General features: G+C 36.6%; 1 protein-coding gene across 2 annotated transcripts; it reads right to left on the bottom strand.

The window, feature by feature from the left end:
• Nucleotides 1-630: 630 nt before the first annotated feature.
• LOC109054313 lies at nucleotides 631-12,643 on the bottom strand. Of its 2 annotated transcripts, XM_042759377.1 has the most exons (3): nucleotides 12,592-12,643; nucleotides 12,423-12,497; nucleotides 632-3,074 (listed from the first exon to the last, which is right to left on the bottom strand). In XM_042759377.1, the coding sequence occupies exons 2-3, from the start codon at nucleotides 12,431-12,433 to the stop codon at nucleotides 1,484-1,486; spliced, it is 1,602 nt and encodes a 533-aa protein (XP_042615311.1). In that variant the 5' UTR covers nucleotides 12,434-12,497; nucleotides 12,592-12,643; the 3' UTR covers nucleotides 632-1,483. The 2 variants fall into 2 exon arrangements, with proteins under 2 accessions (XP_042615310.1, XP_042615311.1); XM_042759376.1 differs by lacking the exon at nucleotides 12,592-12,643 and having other exon boundaries at nucleotides 631-3,074; nucleotides 12,423-12,580.
• Between the last annotated feature and the right edge of the window lie 4,038 nt (nucleotides 12,644-16,681).

Here is a 16,681-nt window from a genome sequence, read left to right as displayed (position 1 = left end):
GGGACACTTCATTTACAGCGATATTCGTTGACTTGATTGCAAATTATTGCACAGATACTATTTAAACTGAACTGAGCTGCATGATGACATCACTGGAATTCAATGATGAACTGCCTTTAACTGTCATTTTGCATTATTTGACACACTGTTTTCCTAATTAATGTTGTTCAGTTGCTTTGACGCAATCTTTTTTTGTTTAAAGCACTATATAAATAAAGATGACTTGACTTGACTTGACTTGAGAAACACTCTGATCATTTCCCGCTTTTATGAAGCCCCTCCCTCAGAAATAGGCAATGGGCTCTGATTGGTAAGCTAGCCCGTGTGTCGTGATTGGCTAAACTGACTCTAAACTAAAGAATATGCTATTTTCACTTAGTGTAAATAGAATCCATTGCTACTTACACTTATTGCAAATAGCCACTGCCACTGATTTTTTTATTAAATTTATTATTGTTTATTTTGATAATATTTAATCTTTAAAAATGTTTCATTTAATGTTTTTTTTTTTTTTTTTTTTTTTTTTTTAAAGCTACAATTGTAATTTGTAAATAATACCATTTAATTACAATTTATTTACTTATTTACTTTTATGTTTTATTAAAGTTCTATTTTGACCCCTATAGAATGTGTTTTTTGTTGTTGTTTTTTTTTTTTTTTTTTACTTCCATAATATTTGGGGAGGGGCACGCACTGATTAAGTTGACAATGGGCACGTTCTTGCTGGTCATGGATACATTGTAGTTTTAATATGTGTGTCTTCCACTGTGTTCTACAGTGTATTTTTCAATAGGATCAATGAAAAGAAGATTAAAATTACCTGAATATTGAGTCTGACTCCACCCATTAGTTACTAGTGCCCACTCACTTTTGCCCAGGCCCAACCAAAAATACCATTCTGCCTACGCCACTGAGTCTGTCTGTCTGTCCTTTAATTAGTTTACAGTAATTTAAATTCTAATTATTCAGCTTCAACCCCTAAATACTACAGGATCATACATTAGGTTCCTCTATCACTTTATAAAGCATCTTCATATTCTCTGTAATATGTAGTTGTTCATGTCCGTTTGCATTTAGCATGACTTTTTACAGCACACTGAGACAGTAAACGAGCCAGTTCAATGAAAACTTTTTAACTTTTTTATTTTATTGCCATAAGAAGGTAACTCAGTATGCAACAATAAAAACAAACTCATTTTAATAAAACATATGAGGTTTCAAATTCATGAGGTTTCAATTTGATGGTGCAATTTCATGTTTAATGAAAAGTATAAATTTTTATGTGGCCTTCATATAAAAAAAAAAAAAAAAAAAAAAGAAAAAAAAAAGATGCCTAAATCTCTATGATGTAACCTGGGATTGGAAAACATCCTCTGGTTTATAGACGTTCTGCAGAAACACCTGCACAGTCAGTCAACAGCACTGATTTTTCTCATTGTAAGCAGCAGGCTTCTGCTTTCATTGTTCAGTGTACTGGATTCAATCATTTCCCATTCATGAAAAGATTTGCCAGGCCAGCTTTCAGATAACTCAGAGCGTTTTTATTGGCTTCATCAGCTACAGCTTTTCTCCTCATTTCCTCCAACTCTCGCACCCAGGTTTCTTTCCCAGCCTCCCTCACTCTGGGGATGAAGAAGTCCAGATGCTGAAGAGTGAAGGCAGAGTCTGGTTTTAATGCGATCTGAGACAGATTCTTGATGGCCTGGTAAGCTTCGGACAGAAGACTTGACTTTTGGTTTTCAATCTCCTTCAAATCTTTGTCAAGATGTTGCATTAAAGATGAATATATTTTGGACTCTTCTTGGGCTTTTTCATATTCCTTTTTTATGGAGTCAAACTCCATCATGACGTTTGAAATTCTGATGACGTATTTCTTGTTTTCTTTGAGGTGTTTGCTGTGATGACACTTCCCTGTGCACACGGTGCAGTAGCCTTTTTTCATAACTTCACATTTGCTGGGATCAGAAACCCACCAGCAGTCAAACTCATGACAGTTTTCCTCACAGATGGTGCAGGTTGTCGCCTTCCTGTTCTTCCATGACTTGCTCTCGATGGGCACCTTCTCTTTGATGATCTTTTTTACTGTAATGGTGAAGTTTTCACACTTATCAATCTTTTCCTTGTTTTGTCTCATTGCTGCCTCAATCTGAAGTTTTTCAGACTTTTTCAGCTCCTTCTCTTGAATTCGCAGCTGTAAGTTGCAGATGGATGCTTCAAACTGAATTCGCTCCATCAAGACATCTGAAGTCAACTTTAAACTTCTTCTGTTCATTTCATTCAGAGACTGAAAGAATTGCTTCATGCCTTCCACACTGTCTTCCCAGGCGTCTCTTTGAGCACGAATGTGACGTTCTTTAGTGTGACGGCCTTCAGTCTGTCTGTTGTTGAATAAGAAATAAACAGGTTGGTCATTTTTGTCTCGTCTGCAGGGGATACTAGCTTTTTTGATGCCAGAAAGGACATTATGGGGTGGCAGACCATCAGAGTGTGTGATTAGGAACACAATGTTGTTCACAACGTCTTTTCCAAACAAAGACAGAATTGAACTGATAATGTAATGCTGTCTGTCTGAGAGACGATTCTTTGATGCTTGAATCACAAAACACACAGCGTCAACTTCACAAACTCCATCTTTTCTTTGGAACAATGCAGATAAATTCTCAGCAACTTCCAGATCTTTGTCCAGTCCTCTAGTGTCCCCGTAGCCTGGAGTATCAATGATGGTGAGAGATATGGGACTTTTCATAGAAAAGACCTCATACATGGTGATTTCAGAGGTTTGCGATTCTGATTGATCTCCGGCTGCTTCTTCTGTAATTTCATACCACTTTTCTTCCTCAAACTTCACTCCCAGTAAGTAGTTGACCATGCTGTTGATGAGAGTCGTCTTACCAGCGCCGGTCTCTCCCACCAGGAGAACAATTTTGTTTGGTTTACTGTCATCTTTTTCTCCATAAGTCCATTTTCGGACATTTCCATTGTCATCAAGATTTGTCCTTTCTGTATGTAGACGGGATTGTTGTGGAGGACCTTTGTTTATCAGAGTTGATCTGCGTGGTGGAAGCTTTGGCTTTCTGTAAAATGCAGATGGAGACAAATATTTCTCAAAATGTTTGTGTAGCAATAATTTAAGACTAAATGCCCATCAGAAAACAGACCTTTTGAGTGAGGTTATGGTTAGTTTAAACATTTAATTAATACTTTTTAATATAAACAATGTATCCCCTGGAAACAATATCTTAAACAGATAAGGCCCCTCACATTATGGTGCCGTTACAAGATGAGATTTCCACCGAGTTGTATTTGGAAAAAGGCAAATGTTTTTCCCCACTCAATACATATTTATTGAGAAGGCATGCAAAAAAAAAAAAGCTTTCATTATCGTGAATGATTTCTTTTTATGTACTGTATGTATTAGGGGTGTAACGTTCACAAAAGTCATGGTTCGTTTCGATAAGAAACACTGTTGTCACGGTTCAGTTTGGTACGTCGGTAATTGGTTAAGTCGCAGTGTTGGAAATATTTCTGTTTTAAACCATGAAGGTGAGCCAATGGATATCACACAAGCAACATGCAAACTTTCGCAAGAGTTATGCCAGTGAACGTCTTAATCTCAGTCAATTCACTATATGCAGAAAGTAAAAATGGACTGATGGAGTAATGATAGAGTTTTCGGCATATGATGCCAAAAATTCTCTCAGAGACCATGAGAGACAAATCTACTTCAACATATGCTGATAATGCTATATAGATAACTGTTTTAATTTATTCCCTTAAAATAGTGCTGCAGGGTTAATTGAATGTAAATGTCATTCGCATTTTTTTAGTAAAGCCGGTTCTGTAATCAGCAGTAAACCATCATCATGTTCTTACAGATGGAGCAGCATTTACTACACAGAGCCATAGTTTACTGACAAGCTACACAGACAATTTTATTGCACGATTATGAAATCAAAGAAATCGTTCACGATAATGAAAGCTTTTTTTTTTGCATACCTTCTCAGTGAACTAATGCGCTGTGTAGTAAATGCTGCTCCATCTGAAAGCATGTGAAAATATCAAATTTAATTACATTTTTTTACTCCAAACTCACTTCATAACGTCAGTCGAGTGTTTGAAATAAATCATTTGTGACGTGATGTGGCTTCTTACACAGAATAAGCACGCAACATATTTCATAGTATTCTAAGCAGTGATAAAGGCATTGCATTATAAATATTAGGGCTGTTCATCTTTGGGTAGACAGCGTTTCGATTCGATTCACGATTCATAGGTTTTCGATTCGATTCAATAACGATTTTTGCAAATTCAAATGATTCAATTTGATTAGATTCACAATTCGATTCGATTCAATTTGATTCGATTAACGATTTGATTTTGCATTCTTTAAGAGCATTCACGGGATTATTTAAATGCTACCCCTAAATTCTTTAAATACTTAGTAAGGAGGCAAATTAAACAGCAGCCTTTATGGTTAGAGAACCATAGGTTACAGGGAAAAAAAACAACAACTTTTGTCCATTGTAGAAATTAATGTAAGCCAATATTTTTAAAAGGAGCTTTAAAAGTAGTTATGTATAGGCTAACATTTTGTCACACCAGGGGCATAGCCATCATTTCAGAAGTGACAGAAATGTCATATACAATAATTTTATGTATTTATATATGTATGTATGTATGTATTATTATTATTATTATTATTATTATTATTATCTTTGTTTTTTGTTTTTTTGTCATTGTTCTTTACAAGGAATTTTTGTTCTTATCTCTTACTTTGTATTTGGTATAAGAAATCAAATACACTGCTGGACAATAATCAATCATTTGTGACCTATAATTTTTTTCTAATGACAATTTTATTGTTCTTTTATATACTACAAACAATTATTTAAATTTTCTGCACAGAATAAGGTAGAAAATATACTTTATAGTTTCTGTACCGTGATAAATTATATGTCAGTTAGCACTGCATCATTCATATAAAGTTGTATTCAGACATGCAAGTTTGGCTAGAATCGCCCTGAATGAAGATGCACGAGTTCACGGCGACTCTAGCCGAACATGCACGTCTGTGCCGGCATTTGTGTGAAACAGAAGCAGTTTGATGTTAAGTTCAAACTCCATCAGACGCAACTTTTTTTTTTCTTTTTTTTTATGATTCACACTTTTTATTTTCTCTTTTGGATTAACAAATCAGTACAATTATTCTCCAAACAAAATTATATCCTCAGACCCCCTCCCATATTACCCACCCACGCAAACAGTGTCATTACAATTGCATGAAGATTGCTATAATACATCTCTAAGAAAAAAAAAAGAAAAAAATAATTATAATAATATACATACATACATATATGTATATATATATATATATATATATATATATATATATATATATATATACACACACACACACACACACACACACATACAAGATTAAATTAAAATGGCAATGTCAAAGAGTTATTCACCAGATCCATTAAAGCAGCTCTAATATTGTGTCTCCCCACCATCATTCTATACCCTCAATAAATGTCAGATATCTGCCCCACTTTATCCTATAGACCTCATTTTTATCAAGTAATCTGTATGCCATTCCTTCATAAGCACAAACTTTGCCTAATTCCGTAACCCATTCTTGGAAAGAAGGCGAACCTGGCATCCGCCAACTTCTCATTTTAGTTTGTCTCCCAATCGTAATACTTATCTGAATCCATTCAGTTGTCTCTACATCCGGGCTTAAAAAAAGATGGGTCTCCAAGAACATGTAAACCTGGACAAAATGGAAAACAACGTTCTGACATCTCTTGAATATAATTATGGACCTTAGACCAAAATTCTTGTATTTTAGAACAGGACCACAGAGCATGTATCAGGTCTCCGTCCTCCCTCTCACATCACCAGCATTTGGCTGAGTCCTTCAGACTAAGTCTAAATAACCTTCTCGGGGTCCAATAAAAATGATTCAATATCTTAAACTGTATAAGTCGTACCCCCAAATTCCTCGACATTACTCTACAATTTCTGCATATTTTGGTCCAGTCCTCATCACTAATTGAGATATTCAAATCCTTGCTCCAGACTCTTTTAGTAGCAGAATGGAAACTATATCCTACTTTCTCCATTATCAATCTATAATATACTGATGCCTCATGTCCTCTACCCCATGCTTCTAGAATTATAGATAAAATATTATCTTCTGGTGGACCTTGACTACTAGAACCAAAAGACCCACTTAACAAGTGTCTCAGCTGTAGATATCTCCAAAACTGTGTTTTATTAAGTCCAAATGATTGGGTTAATTGGTTAAACGATTTCAAAATATTATTCTCATAAACGTCACCTAACTTCTAAATACCCTTTGCTAGCCATTCCTTCCACAAAAAGGCTGATTTTCCAATGCATAATTTGGGATTCATCCAGATACATGAAGCTGTATTCAAAAAGGGATTCAATTTAAAAATTCTTGCTATTTTCTTCCACACAAACTGGAGATGTTATATTATGGGATGAGACTTTGTTGTATGAGGTAATTTAGTGGATAAGCATTGTAGTGGCGGCAGCGGTAGCAGAATGGCTTGCTCAACGTTAAACCAAGGGGGAGCCCTCTCAGGTGGAAGGGACCAGTGAGCCAGATGTCTTAAACTGAAGGCGTAAAAATAAAATATAAGTTTAGGAAGACCCAACCCCCCTCTATCAACCGGCTGTTGCAATTTGCACATATTTAACCGGGGATGATTCCCATTCCAAAGAAATGCCTTGGTTATATTATCAAATTGTTTAAAATATCGCAGTGGAATTTCAACTGGGATTGATTGAAGTAAATAGTTAATTTTTGAAGACAGTTAATTTTGAACACATTCACCTTACCCAGAAGAGAGAGAGATTAAAGATGACCACCTCCCAACATCATTTGAAACTCTTTGCACCAGTGGGTCCAAATTCACTCTGACTAAATCCTTAAGTTAATGAGGGAAAAGAATACCCAAGGTACCATATACCTTCTTTTGGGCCACCGAAAGGGAGCAGGATGAAAAAAATTTACACAGGGCAATAGGCAATAAAATGAAGAGATTCCGATTTAGACCAGTTAACTTTATAACCTGATAATTTAGAAAATGAATTAATAATCTTCTAACAGACACGGCACAGACCTCTGAGGCTCTGAAACAAACAACAGTATGTCATCTGCATTCAACATCAATTTGAGAACTTTTCCCCCCACAGAACCCTCCGGAAAATCTGTACTTGCTCTTATAGCCGCTGCAAGTGGTTCCAAAGCCAAACAAAATAACAAAGGGGATAATGGAGAAACTTGCCGTGTCCCTCTTGCCAATGTAAAATAAGAAGAGATCTGCCCATTAGTTTGCACCGCAGCTTGGGGTCATGTGTACAATAACTTTATCCATTTTTAAAAAACTACTCCCAAAACCTAAGGTTTTTAACGTTTCAAATAAATAACCCCATTCTACGCGGTCAAAGGCTTTTTCTGCATCCAGTGAAATTGCTGCTACTGGTGAGTTTACATCAGCCATTGCCCATATAATATTAATAAATCTCCTAATATTATCCACACCAGATCTCCCCTGTATAAAACCCACCGGATCCACATGAACTAAGGTTCTAACTAAGTAATTACACTGTCTAACCTGTTTGCCAGGATTTAAGATAGTATTTTAACATCTACAGGAATCAGAGAAATCAGGCGATAAACTCTTACACTCAGTAGGGTCTTTATCCTTTTTTAGTATAAGTGTAATTAACGCTTGTGACAGGGTGGGCGGCAACTCTGCTTTCTCCATTGCCTCATTATACATTTTAAGCAGCAATGGCGCTACCTCAGCAGTATAAACACTTAAACAATCTGCAGCAAAACCATCTGGCCCCAGAGACTTAGAAAAAGGAAGGGACCCGATTTCCTCCACAATTTCATTCATTGTAATAGGGGAATCAAGTTCCTGCCTCTGGTCTTCAGTCAGCTTAGGTAAATTCAATTAATTCAAAAAATCCTTTATTTCTCCAACATCTGCTTCACATGAAGAGTGTGTATAAAACCCAAATAAAGTTTTCTAAAGACTTTATTAATATCTATTGGCTTTGTAACAATTCTGCGTTCAGAAGACCTGAACAGCAGGAATTAGCGCAGACATTTCTCTGTGTATAATATAGTTCGCCCATAAGCTTGCCCGCTTTATCGCCAGATCCAAAATATTTCTGCCTCACCCTAAACAGTCCAAACCTCACCTTCTTAGAAAGTATTACATTATATTTATATTTCAATTGTGTTAAATATCTCAAACCCTTCATGTGTAGTTTTTTTCATCATCTCTAATTCCCTCAGTTTTGATTTTTTTTTTTCCCAGATTAGCCAGATCTTTAATATTACATTTTTTTTAACATATGCTGCATACTGAATAAATATAACCCCTTAACACGGCCTTCAATGCTTCCCAAAGAATTCCTTCAGAGGGCGCATTTGCCACATTTGTCTCCTTATAAATATTAATTTCCTTTCTCAATGGATCTCTGTAGAAGGGAAGTATTGAATCTCCATCTGTAAGTACGCTGCCTCTCCTGATGTGGAAACATTTCCATACATACCCACTCATGATCTGAAATAATGATGGAACCTATAGAGCAGGTAGAAAAAGAGACAAGAGACTTTGATATCAAATAATAATCAATTCTAGAGTACATCTGATGAGCAGCAGAATAAAATGTATATTCTCTCCATCCGGATTCAGAACCCTCCACAAGTCTACCAATCCGAAAGCTTTGCACATATTTATTAATTTTACACTAGCTTTTGACATATTATATTTATTCAAAACTACTCCGATCCAGCACTGTGTCAAACAAAAATTCAGACCCCCAACTACAACAATATCAACAATACAGAACAATACCACCTAGACGCAACTTGTAACGCTTTGAAGGAAAACAACCAAAAGACCTTCACTAGAACATTTTAAATCATAATTTGGTGTCCAAGGCCTTTGAAGTACATTTTTTTTTCCCTTGTATAAAAATAGAAAATATAATTTATTTAGCCTCATCCGTTTTGGGAAGGTGCACACGTAGTCAGTCGAAGCAGAGCTGGGCGAAAGTATAAATCCCGCTTTAAGCCCCGTTCACACCGCCAGCGACAGAGCGACATAATCTCATGCATTTTCAATGGAGAGCTGGCCGGCAACACAAGCGACAGTGACCATTGGCGATGTAATATAGACGTGTCAAGCAATGCGAGTCAAGCGACAAAAGTTGAGGATTCTTCAACTTTATGCAAATAAGCAGCGAATTTCACGAGCTACAATCAATAGGAGTGAAGAATCTGTCAGTGGCGCTCACACGTCACCATCTCGAGTGCAGGAAAGACAGGACAGATTTCCTGAGCAATTTCACTATTTTATATGATTTGACTGTAACCACATACATGGATATAAAAAATGATGCATAGAAAAGAAACTGTTGACTGTCTAAGTGAGTTTGAATCATACACTGATGGTTCAAGTTGTACTTATATGATGCAGTGAGCAATTTATGTTAATGATTTAATGCACGAGCACTGCTGTAGTTTATATAACAACACTCTCCAACAGCAGAATGACACTTTTATGTCTTTTAAGTCTAAGATATCATTCTAATATGGCTAGGAACTAGTTTTACCCGCAATATATATTTGTGATTGGATTTTCTAACCAATAACATTTGAGCAACAGCAGTAGAAACGGCCACAAGCGTCTTCACAGCACGAGTCTAGCGACACACAGAGCGAAAAAAGTTCACTGGAGGTGTGAATGGGGCTTTAAAGGCTGATTTATACTCGACGGATCCACAAGTTCGCTGGGTGCACGCGGAAAAATATGAAGTAATCGCAGTGTTGCCGCAATTTCGCTTTTGAGGTGCACGCGAAATCAATTTCACTTGACAGTGTGCACAACATTTTTTGTAATTTTCCGCAAAGGTCTGCAACCAAAGATGCATGAGATAACGCTAATAGTTTAAGATTGTTTTAAGTTTGTACATAATGAAATTATTGATTCATCAACTCATTCATCACAAGACTTAACATAGCAAGGGACGGTTGTAATTTCAAAGAATAGTGCATTTCAAAGAACGGCGAACGTGACAAGTATAAAAGCCTTATCCGTTTGGGAAAGTGCGCACGCAATCAGCGGAGGGACTTTTTCGGGATCAACGCGGGGGAAATACATTAAAGAGAATAACCAAATATGATTAAAATATGCAAACAGTCACTGTCAAAACATCAGTCAAGTAATCTATCGATACTTCGAAAAAACATGCATCATTTTCAATGTCAACAGTCAGAATTTAAATGCAAAAAGTGCTCAATTTACAGTAAGTGATAGGAAAGAGCAATGTAATAATTTCACACTTCTTTATGTCATACAGCCAAGTATGGTGACCCATACTCAGAATTCGTGCTCTGCATTTAACCCATCCAAAGTGCGCACACACAGCAGTGAACACACACACACACACACACACACACACACACACACACACACACACACACACACACACACACACACACACACACACATACACACACAGTAGTTTCACACACACAGCAGTGGGCAGCCTTTATGCTGCGGCGCCCAGGGAGCAGTTGGGGGTTCGGTGCCTTGCTCAAGGGCACCTCAGTCGTGGTATTGCTGGCCCGAGACTCGAACCCATAGGGTTAGGAGTCAAACTCTCTAACCACTAGACCACGACTTCCCCACTTATGCACACATGACAGTAAAAACTGTGTCGTCATTCATTGATACATAGCCTACTGTATGACAATCCAACAATGAAAACAATAATCGCCATCCGAATCCATGAGTTTTATCACTGAGCTGTATGTAAATTTATTTTTACAGAAAGTCCACATGAGAAACAATACCGTCCGAATCGGGATATATACCATATACCAAAGGATATACCTGTCTGGACTGTTTAAAAGATAAAAAACAGGATTCCATAGATATATAGATTAGATATAAATAGATTTTGATTTAATAATTTTACTATGCTCTAATTTCGGATTTGCAGATATTAGAACCTTCCTGTCATCTCTCCCTCAACAGGTGTAATTCCCATTTTGAGAGTTAAAACCTCCCACTCTTTACCATGTAACTTATATTTAGGCATTATGATCACTCATTATAGTTCATACATTCAAAATTAGATCGTTATCGCGCTAAAAAAACATCTCGTCAAAATCATCAGCACCTCTGCACTGCAGTGTGCCCTGTGTTAATAACGTTGTGATGACTGTTTGGATGCAGTATGCACACTTGATTGTTTGTTAGCCAATTAGCCTATACGATTTATATGTTTGAAGTTTTGTCCCCCTGCCCAAGCCAATTTTTTACCGGCATAATCAAATTCAAAACCACCCAATTGGGCGGGAACCAATCTGACAACACTGGTGGCGTGGCGGATAGGATCCTCAGTTTAAGCGGCACCATCATCTTTTCATCTGTTATACTAATTCAACGTCAGAAGGTGAGTTAAGATGTACAGAACAACTTACTGCAACCTATCTGCTTTCTTGTAATAGTTCAATATATGTTTTAACCACAGAACGATGTAAGTAAACGCTTGAAATGTGAAGTGAACATTCCCGTCACGTGACATTGCATTTACCTCAGTTAAGTTTGCTTCATTAGTTAGCAAAAAAAAAAAAAAAAAAAAAAACAGCTGTTAAAACAATCTGAATGCAAGTGACTGCTTTGCTTGCTAAAACATTGCGAGATGTTACATATTTTATGTAGTGAAAATATTAAATGCCATACTCGACCAAACATGTTTGCTTTATTTTTGCTTTATTTTTTATTTTTGCTTTTGCTTTATTTTTCAAAAAAAACTGGCAACGTCTCTGGTTTTGAAATGAACCAAATGTGCTGTTTTTCTATATATATATATATATATATATATATATATATATATATATATATAATATATATATATATATATTATAATATACATACATACACACACACACACACACACACACACACACACACACACACACACACACAACATATACAAACACACATTAAATTATTTACTTAAAGTCTCTTTTTTTTTTATGAATGACATAATAATTAGAGGTGTGAGAAAATAAGTTTCATCAAAGCATTTTTCTATCTTGTGACCAAAGACCATTGAGTCCATCAGATGGCGCCATAAAACAATACGCCCAATGGAAATGACACTCATTCAGTTCCGTTCTGACTAGTTTTTGCTTTGTAATGATAAATCACCAGATCAGGATTAGTGTGCGATGTGTTGGATTGTTATAAAATCATTTCATAGTTCAGTATCACTATAGAATATTCACACCATTTTAACAAGTAATTACCTAAAATTTAAAACAAGTAGAAAAAAAGGCATGTGGATTTTCAACTCACGTGATACTCATGATGATCGCTGGACTTAATGTGTTCCTCTCAGAAGAGCTTTTCCTTCACCTTCCAGTCTGCTAACTGAAAAAAAAAAGTAGTGTTTTGTAATTATAAAGTTTTGTGATGTTTTTAGCATATAAACTATTATATTTAATCATTAACAAAAAAAATCTACTTCTTGTCAAAACAGTAAGAGACAATTAGCCTCTGCATCGAGCACGTGTCTGGATGAAGTGTCAGCTTCGACGGAAATGCTGGTTAATTTAACAAGTCTGACTGGCTGAAGTCCCTCCAAATATTATGCATTCTAGTATCTGAATAGATTATGAATAAAATGTCGGGGACAACACACAGTTGCGTGCTGGTAGAAATTATTACTACTTTTAATGGAATGCTGTAAATAATATGAATTCAAGCACTGACCATATATTTTGTATCATGCATACAGATATTTCATGCATTTTGTGTGAAATGTTCATATTAGGTATAGGTGAAAATAGCTGGTACTTAAAATAAAATATTATGTCATCAGATATATTTGTATGTGTTAATATTATCATACAACTCAATCTTCAACAGTGATGTTACTGATCTAATCTCCAGAAAGACTTTGTTTAAAGTACTGTTATTTTAGGTACGTCTATAAATAGTAAACACAAGTTGTGATATTTTTCTGCTTTTATCACAAACCTTGTTTATATAGAAGCACAGCCCACAGTGACATTGTATCTGCTTTTTTTGCATTTATTGATTGTTTTGTATGTTTTTGTAATGCATTTTTAAGTGAAAGATTAGGGTAGTTGAGCAATATGACGGTGAATAATTGTTGTGTCCGTCTTCATGCTGGAGGAACATAGAACTTATTTTTTGTGGAAGTTTCATGCGAAGTTTCGTTTTTGGCTCACTACAGGAATGCATGTCACCGGATATTCAAAAATCAGATCAAGGGTGAATGATTAGTTTTATAAATTTGTCAAGACCTTCAGATAAAATAAACTTCTTCAGTAGCCATGCTGCAGGTTTAATATACTGTTGTTATTAAATCGGGGACTTTCTGACTCTTGGTTACTGGAACACAATAGTAAAAAATGTGCTACACACTTTGAATGTTTTCATTTTTTGCTAGTTGGAAGCTGAAAAAATGCAGCTGGACAAGTGACATATCTCTGTAAGTTACAGTAAACACTCTCTGTGCTCATAAGGAAAACAAACTTCCTATCTTTGTTAACTGATCTTTGTATCTTAAAGGTGCACAAGCATATTTTTTTTTTCTACCATTGAGAAAAAAAAAAAAAAAAAAAAAACAATGTACTACCGAAAGAAATACATAGTATACTGTTTAATAATTATGATTATGATCACATGAGATAATTCAGTAAAGTTCAGAAAGCAGCTTTTATTCTTACATATGTATTAGTATATAACATTTACTGGTAAAAAAACATACATTTTTGTAAGTTATGCTTGAATGTAGTACTGACAACATCTACAATGTAAACTTTATTACATATTTACAGCTATAGAAAATGTCAAATATCTACAAGTCTGTTATATCATGAAAGATATTTGTATAGTTGGGCCTTTTTTTTTGGGGGGGGGGGGGGGGTGTCAGTTAACCCATCCCAAATCTAAACATAACAATTTTATAGAGAATCTAAAAAAGAATTGCATTATATAAAAGTTTTTTTTAAATATAGCATTTAAAAATTATTATTGAGCTGCCCCCACCTCAAAACCTTTGTGTTAATCCAGAACACAAATAGTGTTTGGAAACCAAACAACTGGTCCAGTTTACAAGTCATTTATCATTACATTTCTTAAAAATCTGACTCCAGTATAAAGAAAAAAAAAAAAACATAAAGACAAAGTGTAAACACAAATGTTCATGTTTCTACCAAGGAAAAGTTTTTGCAAGACCAGCTTAAGATAACTCAGAGCATCTTTATGGGCTTCATCATTCTACAGCTTTTCTCCTCATTTCTTCAAGCTCCTGACCCCCCAGATCTTCTCTCCTAGCCTCCCTCACTCTGGGATGAAGAAGTCGAGATGCTGAAGAAGTGAGGGCAGAGTCTGGTTTTAATGCGATCTGAGTACAGATGCTGATGGTCCTGTATAGCATTGAACAGAAGAATTGAATTTGGGTTTCAATATCCTGCAGATCTCGGTTCAACATTATCCATACAATCGAAAAACCTTGGTTTGTTCTTGGGCTTTCATATTTCCTTTTTATAGAGTCATATTGTACCATCGTGCTGAGGTTATGATGACGTTATTTCTTGTTTTTCTTGATTGACTGTGTTGCTGTGAAGACAATTCCTTGTGCACACACGGTGCAGTAGCGTCTTTAATAACCTACATTTGCTGGGATTTCGACCCCTACCAGAAGTCAAAATCATACAGTTTTCCTCACAGACGGTGCAGGTCACGCCTTACTGTGTTTCCATGACTGCTCTCAATGGGCTCCTTCTCTTTTGACAGTCTTTTCTATTTCGAATGCTAAAGTTAGTTGCACCCTTCACTAATTTCCTAGTTTGTGTCTCAATGCCTTTTTGAATCTGGAAGTCTTTCAGGCCTTTTCGATTCTTTCTCTGACTCTAGCAGCTGTAAGTTTGCAAGATGTATGCTTCAATCGAATTCGACTCATATCAGACAACATTTGAAGTTCAACTCTAAGCTTCTTCTGTTTCTTTTCATCCAGAGACTGAAGGAGCAATGCGTACACTGCATCCACACTGTCTTCCAGGCGTCTCTTTGAAGCAACTCGAATGTGACGTTATCTAGTGTGACTGGCCTTCAGCCTGCCGGGCTGTTGAATAAAGAATGATAAACCAGGGTGCCCACTTTGGCTCGTCTGCAGGGGGATTGTAGCTTTATTAATCGCATTCAATAACATGTTTGGGTGGCAGGGACACATCAGAATGTGTGTGATTAAATGAACACAATGTTAATTCACAATGTTCTTTACCAAAACAAAGACAGAACTAGAACTGAAAATGTACTTGCTGTCTGTCTGAGAGACGATTTTTAGATGCCTGAATCACAACACACACACAGAGGCATAGACGTCACAAACTCCATCATTGTATGAAACAGATGGCTAAATTCTCAGCAAACTTGCTAGATCTTTGTCCTCGTCATCTAGTGTCTCCGTAGCCTGGCAGTATCAGCATGGTAAGTGGATATGGGACTATCTTCAGGAAAGACCTCCTACATGGTTGATTTTCAAGAGGTTGTGTGATTCTGCCTCTGCATCTGCTGACTGTCTTCATCTGTAATTATCATTACGCATCTTTCATCCTTCAAACTTCACTCCCAGTAGTAGTTGCCATGCTGTTGATGAGAGTTGTCTTCCGACGCCGGTCTCTCCCACAGGCCAGAAACAATTTATTTTCTTTACGGTCATCTTTTTTCTCAAAACTCATTTTTCGCACTTTTCCGTTTTATCATCCACAACACTTGTTCTCTGTGTTTAGACAAAATCGTTTTGGCGACTGGATCAATCCGAGTTGATCTGCATGGGGAAGGCCTTGGCTGTCTGTAAGAAATAAGAAGGGATAAGTGTCTCAGAATAATTGTACAGCAGGAATGTTGACAAGAAATGCTCTTCTTCAATAAAACAGACATCACAGATAAGAATATTTCCTTTCCTGTCAGCTGTCTTTGACAACATAGAAATTAGAGAAGGGTTTTGCAGACTGAAGCGACGGGTTATGCACTGGAGTTATTTCATAGACCCCCTTTGTTTTAGAGGTGGTGTTATTCAAACTTCAGTACAGGACAACAATGCTTGTGTTCTCCATTTCTAAAAGTGTACGATCTGCTTCTCCATAGAAATAGATAGTCAGGCTTTTTACAGCCACTATTTCCTCATTCCTAAGAAAGATGGTGGCTCAGGCCCATCCTGATCTCAGAGACCTGAATCAGGCCTCTACCGAGACGCCTGTTCATGATGTTAACTTGAGACAGATCCTCGTGCAAATATGCCCAGGGGACTTGATTTTATCAGTGGATCTGAAAGATGCTCACTTTCTCACATCCAGGCAGTAACACATCACAGACTGTTCTGGAGATTTGCGTTCGGTGGGGTGGTTATCAGTGGCTTATCAACATGTAAGCCCCCTTGGAAAGCCCTCCGCCTGTATCAGGTGTTTCATTGGGACAGACCTCAGAAAGTAGTCACGGAAAGTAGTCACAATATTCATCCAGAAGAAACAGTCGAGCGACAGAGAAGGACAGCAGTTTGTAAGTGTTTTTGCCTCGTTTTC

The sequence above is a fragment of the Cyprinus carpio genome, chromosome A7, assembly GCF_018340385.1.
Source record: "Cyprinus carpio isolate SPL01 chromosome A7, ASM1834038v1, whole genome shotgun sequence".
Taxonomy (NCBI): Eukaryota; Metazoa; Chordata; class Actinopteri; order Cypriniformes; family Cyprinidae; genus Cyprinus; species Cyprinus carpio.
This window is presented reverse-complemented; position numbering and strand designations above follow the sequence as displayed.